The 17,095-nt window shown below is 38.9% G+C and overlaps 1 protein-coding gene across 4 annotated transcripts in view; it reads left to right on the top strand.

Moving 5' to 3' along the window:
- STON2 (stonin 2) overlaps positions 1–17,095 on the top strand; it is a 146,168-nt gene that overhangs the window by 44,039 nt on the left and 85,034 nt on the right. For all 4 annotated transcript variants that reach the window (XM_060620459.3, XM_060620458.3, XM_060620453.3 and 1 more), the window contains one exon: positions 16,180–16,377. In XM_060620459.3, coding sequence (XP_060476442.2) covers positions 16,180–16,377 — 198 coding nt within the window. The remainder of the gene's footprint in view (positions 1–16,179; positions 16,378–17,095) is intronic.

The raw sequence follows: 17,095 nt of genomic DNA, 5'->3' as shown, positions 1-17,095 counted from the left end.
TAGTCTAAATTGACATGAGACAGGGGCGCCTGGGTGGCTCAGTCAGTTGTGTCTGACTCTTGATTGTGGCCCAGGTTGTGATCTCAGGGACCTGTGATCGAGGTCTGCACCGGGGTCTGTGCTAAGTGTGGAGCCTGCTTGGGATTCTTTCTCTCTCTCCCACTGCCCCTCCCCTACCTCTCTCTCCTAAAAAAATTGACATAAGAAATTAATGGGAAAAAGTGTAACTTTGTGCTACATACACAAGAGGCTCATAGACTGGTAAAATGAGGTGTATATGCCATCCTGAGCTAAGGAATGGGATAGGGCCTGATGCTTCAAAGGGGAGGAGGGTGATTCACAGGATGGTAAGAAGAAGAGTAGATGTTTAATAATTAGATGCCTGCCCTGCCATGCAGACAGGTCACTCAGATAAAATTTATCTCTGGTAATAACTCTTATTCTGGGAAAGATACTCCATTTATTTATTTTCTTTTTCTTTTTTTTGTTTATTTTTGAGAGAGAGCGTATGCTTGTGTGTGAGATGGGAGAGGGGCAGAGGGAGAGAGAGAGGGAGACAGAGGATCTGAAGTGGGCCCTCGCTGACAGCAGAGAGCCTGACATGGGACTTGAACCCATGAACCACCCATGAGATCATGACCTGAGCCAAAGTCAGACACTTAACCGACTGAGCCACTCAGGCACCCTCCATTTAGATTCTTCTAGGTGGTTAAGGGAGGGGCAGACGTTTCTCTTGAGCCTTCAGGGTCTCAATTGACTTTAGCTCAGAATAGTCCACATGCCAAAGTGGCACATTTTGAGGAGACTTGTTCTGAACGCCCTCAGCCCCATCCCATGCAGCCTCTTTGTAAATATGTTTTCATGAGACAACCATGATGTAGACCTAAAAGAAATAGGGAGGATGAGAAAGGAGGATACGTGGAACTGATTAACAAACACCATTGCCAGTCTGGATTTCTGGAAGCAAACAGTCAGCCTTACTTAGCCAGCTGTTCCGTGCCTTCACGTCCGGGCTGGCAAGGAGTAGTTGGGAAAGACAGTGCACGTGTGCACACATGGAGGAGTTAGGTGGAGAGATGTTATCTGGGATACTCCTTTTCCATTCCCCCAGCTCCTGTTCCTCTACTGTCCATAGTTTTTCTGGCAAATGAAGAGCAGAAAACAAAAGACTTACCTTTTAAGTTATGCCACCTACGAATAAACCAAGGGAGCATTGCATTTCAGCCTGGAATGGGATTGTACTATTAGCCCAAATAAAAATGCCAGGAGGCTGGAGGCACCGTGGATTAAAAACAAAGAGACCATCATTAGTGGTAAATCTCTTATTTTTGTGGCATATAATTGTCAGAAGCTGCACTAGGGAACTTCAAAAAGCCAGGGAGCTGTTACTCCCCACCTTGGTGACCTACTTATTTTATTGTGCCCTGAAGCATACCAAGGTTGATTGGTAACGGAGGAGCGACAGCCGATGGGGAAGACAACTCCAGGAATGTTTTAAATCCGTCAGGGGGACAACTTTGTTTTGGACTTCAACTGGTGCAGGATTTGAAATGATAAAGTGCCATCTTGGTTGGTCTGGGAAAAGGGAGACACACATGATCTCTCTCGTAAAAATATGAGTAAAATCACTTAATTCAGTGACCAAGCCTTTTTGTAACCAAACATATAAGAAAGATTGCTGGCATCAATTCTTTGGACCTGAGGATCCTGGAGTGAGGGTCATGTAAAGTCAGGCCCCTTTGGTAAATGTTGTTTCCTCCATTAAAAGCCCTAAAATTTGGTGGAGGCCCAATATGGAATTTGTACCCCTTTATTTAACAAGACCACTTAGGCTCAGGCCATGTTGTTGATAAATATTCTCTTTAAATGATTTTTATTAGAAACTTAACTGCCAGATACTTAAACTTAAGACAAATAGCCACCAGAATACTGTTCACATCTTGAGTGTGAAAATGCTATATGATCCATCTGGGTTACCTGGTAAAAAATGTCAAGAAGTTTAAATGAAAACTTGTTTGCTGAACCCCGAACCTTAATGAATAGGTATCCTGCTAAACCTTTAAAACAGCAACAGAACACAGCAGATCCAAAGTGTTAAATAAGAAAAAAACAAAAGCAAAAAAACACAACAAACTTCTGATCAATCTGTTCAAATCAAAATTGAATCTCTATATAGTTCTCTAAAGAAATATTTTCGAAAATGAACCTAACCCCAGGGGGTATTTTATTCACATCGAGTCCCTTAGCAGTAATGTTTCTGAGTTTCCCTGGTGGTAAGAAGTTTTCTTACTTTAGTATTTTCTCTCCTCTGTTCTAAAATTCCACTCTGTACCAGGAAGAATGTAGCAGTCAGCTCATATAACACCTAAATTCTTTGTAAACATCCTCTCAGAGCAAGGCTGATTTCATACATGTGCATTTTACAAGTGTATGTGTGTGCTTAGAATATGTTTGTAAATGCATGCAGATAAATTGAAAGAGCAAAGTTCATTCCCAAAATTAAAAGAAAAAAAATTATGGCACTATTTTCAGCGTGAAGCTTCCTGTTCAGTCATCATGTTATGTGCTGACCTTCCTCCACAGACACGGCAATTTTGTGGCAAGGCCAAGACTGAATTGGACCCATTATGCAGATGATGCAGGATATGCATAATTACAAACACAAAAAATTTTTCATTTCTAGGGCATTTGTTCCACAGCCCAAGAAAAACACTAATATTCCCTTGTGCTTCAAATGTCTTCCCCAAAAGCTTGGGCTGAGGCCTTCCCATTGTGTCTGGGGAAGCTAATTATCTAGGGCCAGAGAAAGAGCCACTTGTTTGGGGGGAAGACCAGAGATGATGTCAGCCACTTAAGAGGGAGGCAGGGGTGACAGCTGAGAGACTTAATCCTGAAGAAGACTAGCCCAGTGGTTAATTTCTATTATACTTTTTATTCTAGCTACTGCGGGTGAGTTGGTGGGTGGGGGTGGAATAAGATCCCAACCATTTGGTGACTGTGTAGCCAAGGCCCATTGCTTTTGGTATGCATATGTATTTCCCTCTTCAACAGAGGAGGTTTTATTTTCTTTTAATACCTTAAATGTTCTCTGCTTTTAAGAATAATTAATGACCTTTCCGGAATCCATCTCAGACAGTGATATACTGAGGAATGGATTCTAACAAAGCCCTTCTTCCTTGGGGCCTGATGCCCTCTGCCCCTGCCCACTGGGCACCACTCTGCTGTAATCGCTACCTCTCTTGCTGTTCCTGACAAGCTCATTACTGCTCTTGCTGTTCCCTTGGCCCCCAGAACTCTTCTATGTTTTCAACTCAGAGCTCTGCTCAAGCATCATTTCCTCCTGCTCCCAGCCCCCCCCCCCCCCGCAACTTTTTCCTGCATTAAATGTCTTTACAGCCCATGTTTTTACCTGAAATTAGGTTATAAGTTTGTTTATTGTCTCTTCCTCACTAGGGGAAAGAGACTATCTCCTTTACTCTCAATAGTATAATATGGAGCATGGAACTTAGTAGGTACTCACTTAGTATTTGTTGGATTAATGAATGAAAGATGTATATGAAACATAATGCAGAATGACTGACTCCCATTTATGGAGTGAATGAGCTATTAGGTGGAAGTTGAGGCATGGCTTCCTCTGTGAAGTATGTATATTTTTTAACAAACTAGGCAAAGAAAATAGGCCAACCTCTTCCCTATTATGTCACCAGCTGACTATCATCAGTTTTGATTTCCCATCATTATACACAGAGTGCACACAGCAGATTCATATACCTGGCACACAGATACACATGCATATATACATATACACACATAGTGTATGTGTGTAACATATGCACTTACATATACATGCATATATAATATAGGCATAACATATGTACATATGATACATATATTTATACAAACACACACATATTTTTCCCCCTGGGGGCTACCTTAAAAAGTGCAATTAAACCTGTCCATTATATTTTTGTCATATTTGAAACTACTACCATCATGCCATGTGGGCAGGGGAGAGGATCTCTTGAAAATTACTTCCAGTTATGTAAAATGGGCCTTAAAATATTTTATTAAAGCTACAATATTCTCCTCATCCAAAGAATGTGCTAACTCACCCAGGGGGTCCTTGTGGCCTATCTCACCCTCAGCGTGGGACATAAAACACAATAAACTGCCCAAGCATGCATTAATTAACTAGTTTATTCATGCAAAAAATATTTAGGTGCTGGGAATGCAATTATGAGAAAGTTGGCCATAGCCCCTGCTCTCCCCACGCTGAGGTTACCTAATGGTTGGGCAGTCTGTTACTAGTAAAGCCTTCTGGGGTAAGCAAGGGCCCTCTGAACCAGTCCTGGGACCAGCTGTTTGTATTGCCAACTATGAACTAGCATGGGAGCCACAAATGAAGAATGGAATTAGATCTATTTTGTATTCATGGATGGGCATGTTTATAGCATTGGAAAAATCACACAGCCCTAGTGAGTAGATACCAAAGTATAAAATAAAGGATATTATATCAAAATATACATAAGTATTTAAATTTTAACCTATTTAGGATCCCAAACAAAAATTTTGTCTTTGCTGTATTAATTGTTTTAACTGACAACTTATCAGTTTATTGTTTATTCAACCAATGGTGTTTTGAATTCCCACTCTGTGGCAGTCACTGTTCAGGGCACTGGGGATACAGTGGAATATTCCTGCCCCATGGAACATACTTTGTGCTGGAGAAGACGTACCAGAAACACAATAAAGGTGTAGATACAGTGTCAGTGTGTGAGACAGTGGTTAGCAGGAAGGAGAGACACATGAGGGAAAGAAAGAATAGAGTAGGGAGGATGTGAAATTTTACATAAGATCAGGGGTGACTCTCTGAGCAGCAACTTTTGGGTAAAGACATGTGGGAGGCAAGGAATGAGCCTTGCAGAAATTGGGGAAGGAGCTGTCCAGGTGAAAGTAACCACACATGACAAGCCTCTGATGGGTGTCTGTCTGTGTTGGTGGTATGTGACTGGAGTGGAGGGACATGGGGAGAAGGGAAGGGGATGAGGCGGACAGGTCATGAGGAATCAGACCATGTATGTGCTTGGAGGGCATGGGGAGGACCTTGACTTTTGCTGTGGGTAAGATGGGAAGCCATCAGAGAGTTTTGAGCAGAGGTATGGTAAGGTCTGACTTCGATTTGAACAGGTAATTCTATTAAAGCTATGTGGCTGCTCTGTTGAGAAGACCAAGAAGAGGAAGACACTTGGGGAAGCGGGGTGACCAAGTGGGAGGCCCCTGTAACTATCCAGAAAGGGATGGTTGTTCCCTGAAAGAGACATGTGCGAAAACAACTTCCAAAGGCCAAAGGAGCCCTAAGGCCAGAGACAAAGGCTGATAGGTCCAGTTTGACAACAAATGGTTTTTTAAAGGGACTTAGGGACAGAGGCAGGTCTTGGGCAGCTACAAGCTGAGTAGATCTCTGTGACCCCACCTCCCATAAGACCTTCTTTCATAGCCCTACAGGCTGGAGAGTCATGCTGGTGGACCACCCCGGAGGGACGGTTGGGGAGAAGTTGTGTGTCACAGTCCTATCTCCTGAGCTGATTGAGGACTTCATGCCCCAAGGGTGCACTTAAGTGAGGTTAGATGAGAAAGAATGTTGGGAGAAGGGGGCTGCACTCAGGAAGGCTTCAGGTCATCACCCTCGAGTCTGGGTCACACAGCAGTGTGTTCGGCCGGTGGTAGCTTGGAGATGGTGGGAAGTGATTGGATTTCAGATGTATTTTGAAGGGAGGACTAGCAGAAGCTGTGGTGGCCGAGTTGTGAGACGAATCAAGGGTGGCTCAAGATTTTATTCCGAGCACCTAGGAGGATGAAGGAGCCCATGTGGAGAGGGTGACAGGAACTTGGTTTCCAATAGGTAAGGTTAGACACCTAAGTGGAGATTTCAAGTAGATTTGGACATAAGTTTATATCTGGATGTAATAACTACCACTTGACCCTCTTTCAGCGCTTCCTTTGTGCTAAGCACTTTTCCAAGCGCTTCATCAATATTAACCTAATCCCCCTGTGAAGTGGGTACAACTTTAAGCTCCATTTGCACAGGTGAAAACCCAGCAGAACAGGTGGATTAAGTAACTTGCCTCTGGCTGCAGGGCTGGATACCAAACAAGACAGGCAGTCTGGATCCAGGGGCCTTGTACCTAATCTCGTAGGAAAGGAGGAGACAGATTTCTATCCTTTTTTCACCTTATTCCTTGCTGGATGGCTGTGGCTGTGAAGAGCCCTGCTGACAGCACTGTCTGGCCCAGGTATCAAAGGCCTGGCGCCTGGGAGAAGAATCAGCCCCAGGCTCCACACTTCAACATTTCAACTAATCTTGTGGCCTGAGGACACTCGCTTCAGAGCCCAAGTGATTCATCCAAGATTTCTAAATTGATAGATGAATAGTATTAGAGCAAATGAGAACAGTGTGTGAGTGTAGGGACTTTGCCTCTCCCAGCTGTGTTATTCCTCGCTTCTCTTTCAGGGGAAATACTGCAAGTTTTATCCAACAAATGTAAAACGCCAGTGTGAAAATACAAATAATTAAAATAGCTTTCTTTCACAGCATTAGAGTCTTTTGATATGTGGTTTTAATAAGCTTTATTATTGAATAAATATAAAGGAACATATTTAAAATGTATATTAAATTATAAAGAACAGCAGTACAACCCCATCACCCAGTTTAATAAATAGAATATTGTCATCACCCACAAGCCCTCAGGTTTTCCTACTGATCATATCTTCTTTCTTCCAGACATCCCATCCCTCCCTCCCTCCTATATCACCACCTTCCTGGGGTTTGTGATATTAACTACATTATTTTTCTTAACAGTTCTCCTGCCTACACATGCATCAAGAATGATATAATTTAATTTCACTTCTTTTTGAACCTTATGTAAATGGAATAATACTGTATGTATTATTTCATAGCTTGCTCCTTCAACACATTATTTGTGACATTTTCCCATATCATTACCTGCAGCAATAGTTCCTTTGGTTTTTATTGCTGTGTATTCCATTATGCTGATATACCACAATTCACTTATCCATTGTATTACAGTTTGTTATTTGCCTTGTTTCTAGTTTTTTGCACTTAAGAATGTCCTTCTATGAGCATCCTTTTTGTTTTTGTTTTTCTGTGAGCATTCTTTTTTTTTTTTTCTAATGTTTATTTTTTCAGGGAGAGAGAGAGAGAGAGAGAGAGAGAGAGAGCGAGCAGGGGAAGGGCAGTGAGAGAGGGAGACACAGAATCCAAAGCCGATTCCAAGCTCTGAGCTGAACTCACGAACCTTGAGGTCATGACCTGAGCCAAAGTTGAAAGCTCAACCAACTAAGCCACCCAGGTGCCCCTCTGTGAGCATTCTAAACATACAACCTGTGAACATGTGTAAGCGTTTCTCTTGAATTAAAAAGTCAGAGAATTGCTGTGCTGTAGGCTGTTTATCCTCAACTTTCTCACTTAGCACCAAGGCACTTTCTAAGGTGGTTCCAGTTTACTCTTATCAGCCATATATAAGATACTGTGTCTGCACTTCCTTGTCTGCACTTGGGATTGTCGTATTTCTCTATTTTAGTCAGGGAGATAGGGAAGGGGGAAGAGTAATGGACTCTCATGTGGTTTTAATTTGCATTTTCTAGATTATTAATGAGGCTGAACTTTATTTTTTGCCATCTGAATTTTTTTTTTCTTTCATAAAAGTCCAGGTATATTCTTGTTGAGGTCTCTCCCTTTTTCTTGCTGATGTCTAGGACTTCCTTGCAGATATGATGCATGGCAGATCTCTCTTACACATGGATGTAGAATAAATTGGATGGTCTTTTCATCTCTTTATGGTGCCTTTTGTAAAAAGTTCTTAATTTTAATGATATGAAATTTGTTTTTCTTTTATGGTTGGTGTTTTCTGTGTCTTGGTAGAGGAAATCTTTCCTTACCCTGAAGTTGTGAGCATATTTGGGTATATTTCTTCTAAAATATTTCTTGTGGAGCCTTTTATACTTTGATATTAAATCCACCTAGAATTGATTTTTCCATTTGGTGTGAAGTAGGAGTCTAATTTCAATTTTTTCTATATAGTATTTTACCATTATTTCTATTATTATTTTATTCATTTTAAATGTATATTAACATTCTACTTTGTTCACATCTAAATAGTGTGATTCTGCTTATTAATACGAGGAAAAAATACGTAAGGTTTTTGATTGAGAATTAACATCTTTACACACTTTTTAAACCCTAGTATAATATCTCTTTCCAGTTATTTAGATCTTCTGTACAATCTGTTAATAAACCTTAAAAGTATCTTCTCTGAGGCCTTGTGCTTATTTTGTTAAATTTATTACTATATAGATAGTTTTTGTTGGTATTATACATTTTTTTTAACATTTATTTTATTTTTGAAAGAACACAAGCAGGGGAGGGGTAGAGAGAGAGGGAGACACAGAATCCAAAGCAGGCTCCAGGTTCTGAGCTGTCAGCACACAGCCTGATGCGGGTCTCAAACCCATGAACTGTGAGATCATGACCTGAGCCAAAGTTGGACTCTTAACCAACTGAGCCACTCGGGTGCCCCTGTTGCTATTATAAATGCTATCTTGTTTTAAGATTAATTTTCTATATATTCTTTGTTACTTTTCAGAAATGCAGTCACTTGTATATATATTTAAAAACAAATACTGTGCTAAATTTATTAATTTGATAATTTATTAGGGTTTTTTTTTTGCATATTCTGTACACAAAAATATCATCTGCAAAGAATGAGTTTTGTTGTTTTCACTCTCTTTTACTTCCTGCCTTACTGTGCAGGTTCTGACCACAAATAGGATGTTGAACAGAAGTGGGAGTAATGGGTGCCCGTCATCTTGATGAGGATCTCCGAGGGAAAGTTCTCCCTTGCATGGTGTTTGCCGTAGGGGTTTGGGGTTAGCTCTATTAGATTTAGGGAGCTTCTTCTGTTTCTAGTTTGCCAAAAATTACTACCATGAAAAGATACTAAAATTTATTCAGTGCTTTCTCTGTATGCATTATGATGATAATATGTTTTTTATTCTTTTAATGTATTATTATGGTGAATTATATTAACTGATTCAGTAATGTTAACCCACACATTATCAGCAGAGTGATATTACCTCCAATGGGGCTAAGAATAGTTCTTTGGTGGGGGGGAAGAAATCTTATTCTTTTTATATGTACAGCATAGCTATATATACAGTACATGATAGGCATACAACATATCTTCCGTGTTAAAATTTAAGAGGGAATTGATACATTGGACTTCATCAAAATTAAAACTTTTGCTTTATGAAAGTCCCTGTTAGAGGATAAAGAGAGAAGCTATAGACTGTGACAAGATATTTGCAAACTACATATCCAACAAAGGACTGGTATCTAGAATATATAAAGAAAACTTAAAACTTAATAGTGAAAAAACCAAGCAATCTAATTAGAAAATGAGCAACAGACATTAAACATATTTTTCACTGAAGAGGATATATAGCTGGCAGATAAGTATCTGAAAAGGCATTCAGTATCGTTACCAATAGTGAAATGCAAATAAAATGAGTTATCACTATACACGTATCAGATGACTTAAAATAAAAATAGTGGTAATATTAAATGCTAGTGAGTATTCAGAGAGATTAATTGCATGTTTAGTTTAATAAGGAACTGTCAAACTGTTTTCCAAAGTCATAGTTACAGTTTACTTTCTCACCAGCAATGCATGAGTGATCTACTGTATGACCCAGCAGTTGTACTCTGGGACGTGTATCCTAGAGAAATGGAAACTTAGGTTCATACAAAAACCTCTCCATGAATATTCAAAGCACTGTTATTCATAATAACTAAGAACCAGAAACAGCCCAGATGTTCTTTGACAGGTGTAAACTAACTGTGCTTAGTCCATTCCATGAAACACTACTCAGGAATCAAAAGGAATGAAGTATCAATACATTCAACACCTTGAATGAATCTCAGAGGCATTATGATGAATGATAAAAGCCCATCGTAAAAGGTTACATACTGCATGATTCCATTTATATAGCATTCTTGAAATGACAAAATTATAGAAATGAAAAACAAATTAGTGGTTGCCTGGGGTTAGGAACAGGGCATGACAGGAAGAAATAGAAATGAATATAAAAGGCACCATTCCTTGTGGTGATGGCACTGTTCTGCATCCTGACTCTGGCTGTGTATACACAACCTATTACACACTGATAACATTACATAGAACTAAATACACACATAAGTACATGTAAAACTGGGCACATCTGAGTAAGATCAGTAGATTGTATTAATATCAAGTTCCTGGTCATGTTATTCTACTGGAGAGGAGGGGATTCAAGGGAGAGGATGATTGGGGAAGAAACCTGCTAGTGGGGCAGTAATGAAAAAAAGTTGAGAAATACCATGTTAAATAAACTAAACTCGTATTAACTGGATAAATCCAATTTAGTCATGATGTAATTCTCCTTTTCATTGATCTCTAGATTCTCTTTGATAATAATTTATTTGAGATTCTTATGTCTATGTCCATGATTGAGGATGACCTATAATTCTCATTTTGGAGAATAGAAGTATAAATGCAATGTACTTTGTCAGGTTTTGATGTCAGGAAATTCTGACCTCATAAAATGACTTGATGGGTGGTCTCTTTTTTTTTCTGAAAAAATTTTTTTCCTTTAAAGTTTGATAGAACTGTTCAGTAAAACTACCTGGTCTTACATTTTCCTTATGGGAAGATTTTAAGAATTCCCTTTATTTGATGATTATTGGACAAGTCAGGTTTTTAACTTTCTTCTTGGATCAGTTTTGAAGTTATACTTTTTTAAAACTTCTGTAGTTCTTTTTTCAAATGTGTTGGCATAAAGACATTCATTATTTCCCTCTCATTGCCTTCTAGATATATACAGCATGTATAATTATGTACCCTTTTTCATTCTTAAGGTTATTTGTGCTTTCTTTTTTCTTGATTTTCCTAACAATTTTCCAATTCTTTTACATAATCTTCTTAAAGAATTTTTACCTATGTGCTTTTTAATTTCGATAACTTCTGCTTCTATGATTATTATTTCCTTTCTAGTATTCTCTGACATATTTTGCAGCCCTTTCTGTAACTTGATAAGTTAGAAGCTTATTATATTAAATTTCAGTTCTTCTTTTCTAATATAAGCAATGCACCTGTCCCTGATAATACTGTTTACCTGCATTCTTTCTTTTTTAAATTTTTTAATGTTTATTTAGTTTTGAAAGAGAGAGAGAGACAGAATGTGAGTGAGGGAGGGGCTGAGAGAGAGGGAGACACAGAATCAGAAGCAGGCTTCAGGCTCTGAGCTGTCAGCACAGAGCCAGACACGGGGCTCAAACTCACAAACGGTGAGATCATAACCTGAGCCAAAGTCAGACACTTAACCAAACGAGCCACCTAGGCACCCCTGCTTACCTGTATTCTTAAAGTTTTTACATATACTATTTTCATTTTTGTTTGGTTCTGGATATTTTCTAATATTCATTAATATTTCTTCTTTGACCAACAATTCATTTAAAAGTATGTTTCTTAGTTTCTAAATTTTTCAAATTGTTTTCTATCTAGTTTCGGTAAGTAGATGCTAGTTATATCTAGATAACTGGTTTGGATAACTAGAGACATCATTGTATTGTGATCAGTGTTCATGGTCTATTTGATACCAGTTTTTTGGTATTTGTTAAAACCTGCTTCATGTCCTAGCATCTGGTCACTTGCCATAAGAGTTTTAGGTGTGGATTATGAAGAATATGCATTCTTCACCTGTTGGTCTGTGTATGACCATTAGATCAGCTTGTTCATTTTGTTGTTCATATCTTCTGTTTCCTTGGTAATTCTTCTCCCTCTTTGATCTATCACTTACTGAGAAAGGTGTAATTAAAAATCTCCCATTATGATGATGGACATTTCTTGCTTTCTGCACTTCTGTCAGTTTTTGTATTAATAATTTTGAGGCTAAGTTATTAAATATATACCAAATTAGAATTATTATTATCATATATTTCTGATGAATTAAAACATATAGTAATTTTGTTGTAACCCTTTCTAATAATGCTTTTACTTTAAAGTCTATTTATAGGCAACAATATATCAGGTTTTTTTTTTTGTTTTTTTTTTTTTTTTTTTCAACGTTTTTTATTTATTTTTGGGACAGAGAGAGACAGAGCATGAACGGGGGAGGGGCAGAGAGAGAGGGAGACACAGAATTGGAAACAGGCTCCAGGCTCCGAGCCATCAGCCCAGAGCCTGACGCGGGGCTCGAACTCACGGACCGCGAGATCGTGACCTGGCTGAAGTCGGACGCTTAACCGACTGCGCCACCCAGGCGCCCCATCAGGGTTTTTTTTCATTAATATTTTGTCTTATATGGATTTTTTATCCCTTTACTTTTATTATTGTTGAATCTTCGTATTTTTTTTAAGTTTATTTATTGTTGAGAGAGAGTGAGCATGAGTGGGGGAGGGGCTGAAAGAGAGGAGACAGAGAATCCTAAGTATGCTCCACACTGTCAGCAGAATCTTATGTGGGGCCTGAACTCATGAACTGCGAGATCATGACTAAGCCGAAATCAAGAGTCGGACACGTAACTGGCTGAGCCACCCAGGTGCTCCAAATCTTTGTATTTTAGATATGTCTTTTGTGAACAGCATGTTGGATTTCATTTGATTTTTCAGTTTGATAGTCTTTTTCTTTTAACTGGAAATTTTAGTCCATTTATGTTTATTATCAAGTACTGATATAGTTTATTTCTATAATCATATGTTTATTTTTCTTGTCTTTCCTTCTTTTACATTAATTGTAGTTTGTAGTTTTTGTTTGTCTAAATTGTCTTTATTTTTCCCTTGCTCTCTGAACATCTCCTCACTGAATAAACAGTCCTATTTGGTCATTTTCTGTCAGCTTATTGAAGCATTGGCTTCTCTTGTTGAGAAGATGGTAGTCAGTCTAATCATCATTCCTTTGAAAGTAGTCTTATTTAAGATCTTCTCTTTGTTGTTGGTCTTGTATAGTTTCGATGTCTATTTGCACAGTTATTTTTGGTTACCCTGCTTGAGATACCATGAGATTTCTAACCTGACGAAAAAATCTTTCATAAATTCTGGAAATTCTCAGCCAGTGTTTTGTTTGTTTGTTTGTTTGTTTAAATATTGTCTCTCATTCTCTACCTCTTCTCCTTAGGAATTCAGGTTAGATAGTTACCTATGAGCTTTTACCACTCTGTCCAACATGGGGCTCAAACTCACAACCTGAAGATCAAGAGTTGCACATTCTACCAACTAAGCCAGGCGCCCCTCCCATGTGTTTTAATCTCTCATGTTTTCATCTCTGTCTCTCTATGCTATCCAGATAATTTTGTATTTACGGTAGTAGTTTTCTTCTCCAGAAGCTCATTTAATTCTTTTTCAATTCTGTGTCTTCTTTTCTAATATTTTCATTTTCTTTTCGTATTTTCTTGTTTCCTTAAACATATTAAACATACTTATATTTCCTGCTAAATAATTCTAGTGTCTGAATTCTTTGCAGGTCTGATTCTGGCTTCCCCCCATCCCTGGCCCCCTTGCTGGCTCTGGTTTGTGTTTATGGTAACTTGATTTCTTATGTATTTCATGATTTATTTATTTTTATTTTTTATTTTATTACCATGTGTAACTAAGGAACATTCTGTCTGGGAAGGCTGGCTTTGAGGTATCTTCCTCCAGAAAGGATTAGTATTTGCTTTTCCCAGGTGCCTGAGGCCACTACCAACCTGGAAATACTTCAGCTATGTTCTCAGACTGGAAGGTTTTCAGACCACACAAGTAGTTTCAGCCGTAAGCCCCTATGTGGGACAGCTTATAGTTATAAATTCTTAGGAGATTTCTTTTCTCTACCCTGCACCCAGGCTTAAGGCAGACAATTTTCCTTGCTGTCCTTAGCTTGGGGGTGGGGCTTATTGCTAATTTACCCTTTAATTGAGCCCTTTAGGAATTCAAGCTTCAGGCATCACATCTTCTGTCAGATTTCCCATCTTGGGTTAGCCCTAGGTTGTTTTCCTTCTTTGCCTTCTTCACAAGACCTTTAAAAAACTCAAACTCAGAAGTCTCCTTGGTTTGTTCAAAAGCCTCAGGGTCTGAAAATCAGGATGAGTGCTCTGTTTACCATTCTGGATTCCATCTTGAACTTGGCCTCTGATAATTCTTTCTTGCTCACCCTCTAATATATTTTAAATAATGTTATTACGTTTTATTTAATTTTTTTCCACAGTAAGGTGTCTAATCCATTATATTGTAGGAAATGGCAGTCCTATAATAAGCCTTTAGAAGTTCAGTTTTGCTTTGGGCTGTTTGATTGTTTATTTTTTTCTTCTTTATCAGTTTGATTTTTTTCTATGTTTGTGTAGGAATTTTATAGGTACAAGTTTAGTTTTAACAGTCTGTACTTAGCATAGACTGTTATGAGTGTTTCTGGTGCTTCTGTTGATAAAACCAACAAATATTGAGTACCTATTCACACCAGACAGTGTTCTAGGAATGGGGATGCAGAAGTGAGTAAAATGGACCAAAATCCCTGCAGCCCCAACCCCATCCCCAAGAAGCTTGGATTCTAGTGGGGAAGACCCTGTATTATGTAGTACATTAGATGGTGATAATACTAAGGAGAAATGAAGGAGAGAAGGGACTTTGCATTTTTGGAGAGAATAGCTCAGGAATACCTTACTGGGAGGGTAATATTTTTAAAGAATAGGGGGTGTGAGCCATGAGCACTCCAGACAGAGAAAAGACCTTCATGTCTTATAAATGTCTAAGAGAATATGGAATGAAAATTCTCCATGGTTTCATATTTGTTCTATGTCACATATATTGCTATTTATTATTTTTTTCCTCCTAAATCTCAATTTTCTCTTTACCCAAATTTCTCTGAACCCAACTCTCAGTAATTTTGATTCTCTAGCTAGGAGAACTGACTGTTTTTAAAATTTTTATTGTAGTTTATTTATTTTGAGAGAAAGAGCACATGCATGTGCACAGGGCAAGGGCAGAGGGAGAGAGAGAGAAAGAGGGAGAAAGAATCCCAACAGGCTTCGAGCTGCCAGCACAGAACTCCACACATTGTCTGAACCCACAAACCATGAGGTCATGGCCTGAGCAGAGAGCAAGAGTTAGACGCTCAACCAACTGAGCCACCCAGACACCCGTAGGGGAACTGACCCTTCTTGAACAAGCTCTTTAACCTCTTTTCAGGTGGTTTCCCCTTGTGTCAGATGAGACCAGTGCCTGTCTCTCAGGATTGATAGTGAAGTGAAGTAACATTTGTATAAGTGTCTGACATTTCGTGAGTACTCAAGAAATGCTAGTTCTTTTTCTTTTGTTTTTCCTTCCCTGTCCACACTGCTTTCAGCACTTGTTTTTAGTACTTATCAATTAATTTGCAGTAAGATTCTCATGCAATTCCATGGAGAAACCGTGTGGTAGGCAATTAACTGAAGACAAATAAACGTTAGAAAACTTCATTTTAAAAAAAGAAACTTTCCAAAGTGGTTTTGAAAGGCTGAGTTTGCTGCTCAGGGTTTAGGAGATAAAGTCAAGCCCTGTGCATTCCTCCCTTGAAGTTTGTTCATTGTATTGCAGATTTCCAGCAGCCCCAGGAAATCTCAATTTGTATATGTAACTGTCTGCAGAATCTCCAGTTACAGTGAGACTCCAGAGGCATATCACCTTCCTATGAAGTACATATATATTCACCTATCTTCTCTTATCCATTAACCTAACCTAGCTGTAATTTTGCAGTATATTTTGGGAAGTTGGCATACCACTAAAAATGGATTCATGAAGTTTTTGTTTGAATGAAACAAATCTAAGTTTAGAAATAAAAGTAGAGCCAAAAATCACTACTTTTCTTTAGTGAGATTTTCTTTGATTTGAGAGTCATGAGAGCCCTTATTTGTGGTACTGGTTTTGATACGGACTTACAATGTGGGGGTCTCAGTCAGTTATTTTGCCGTCATAAGTGATATTTCCATCATTTCCTTCCCTTGTATGGCTGTTGAGATTTCGTAGGACCTGAGCACCGTCAAGGTAAGACAAGCACTAAAGATCAACGAGCACAACCAATTTATATTGTCTGCTTTTGGTTTTTGGTCTGTCCCCAGCCATACCATTGACCATGCCCTGCTGGACGTGCCCTTCCTTCGACTCCTTGAGGAGATGCCCTCTAACCTCCGAGAGCAGCTGGACCACACATTCTGAAGACACCAGTAGTCCTAGTTTTGATCCCTCATACACCGACCTGCAGCTTATCAATGCGGAGGAACAGATGAGTAGCAGGGCTTCTCAGGCTGACTTGACTGGTAAGATGGAGCCCACAGGGCTTTGAAGATCACTTTTGGTGACCTGTTGCCACTCCTAAAATCTCTGCAGCTTTGTTTGCAGAATGAGTTCAGATGTAGTAGTTCTACAGTCAAAAAGCTAGAATAGAGTGGTTCAAAATTGCATTGGGAAAAAACACGTACACAGATTGGCTGATTAGTTGGCAGGGTGTTAATATTGGGAAACCATTTGACAATATATCTTAATGTGTTATTTTCTACTATTCGGTACAAGTACTGTTCCTTGTCAATTTATTTTCTCCTTGGATGACTGAACTATACATAGTATGCACAAGGCTGAATCTTTCACCCAGCCACCCATGCATCTTTCATTTTCAGCAAGAGGGAGGTAGATTTGAGCAGAGAAAAAGCAAATGTTATGTCAAGTGGAATGAGTCAGGACTCAGCCACTGTGTCCAGACCACAAATCATTTTGCAGTTATATTTTTTCTTTTGTGCTTGAATTGAGCTATATACATCAGTCTGTAACATCCCGTGCTCTCATTTATTAAATTTCTAAGAGGTGTAGGAAGGATGCTGCCTGGCTTAGCAGGTGAAATAAGGGCCTATTAATAAGCACTGTATCTGGGTTAGGTTTAGAATGGCATTGGATAGATGTAGTGCATTCTTGGTGTTTTGTTTATTTGGCCCAAGGGATTATTTTCCTTTGAAAGTAATCAAGTTACTAATAATTTCTCTG

This window comes from Panthera onca, chromosome B3 (genome assembly GCF_046562875.1).
Source record: "Panthera onca isolate mPanOnc1 chromosome B3, mPanOnc1 haplotype 2, whole genome shotgun sequence".
In the NCBI taxonomy this organism is placed as follows: Eukaryota; Metazoa; Chordata; class Mammalia; order Carnivora; family Felidae; genus Panthera; species Panthera onca.
Note: the sequence above shows the minus strand (reverse complement) of the source record. Positions and strands in the feature narration are given on the sequence as shown.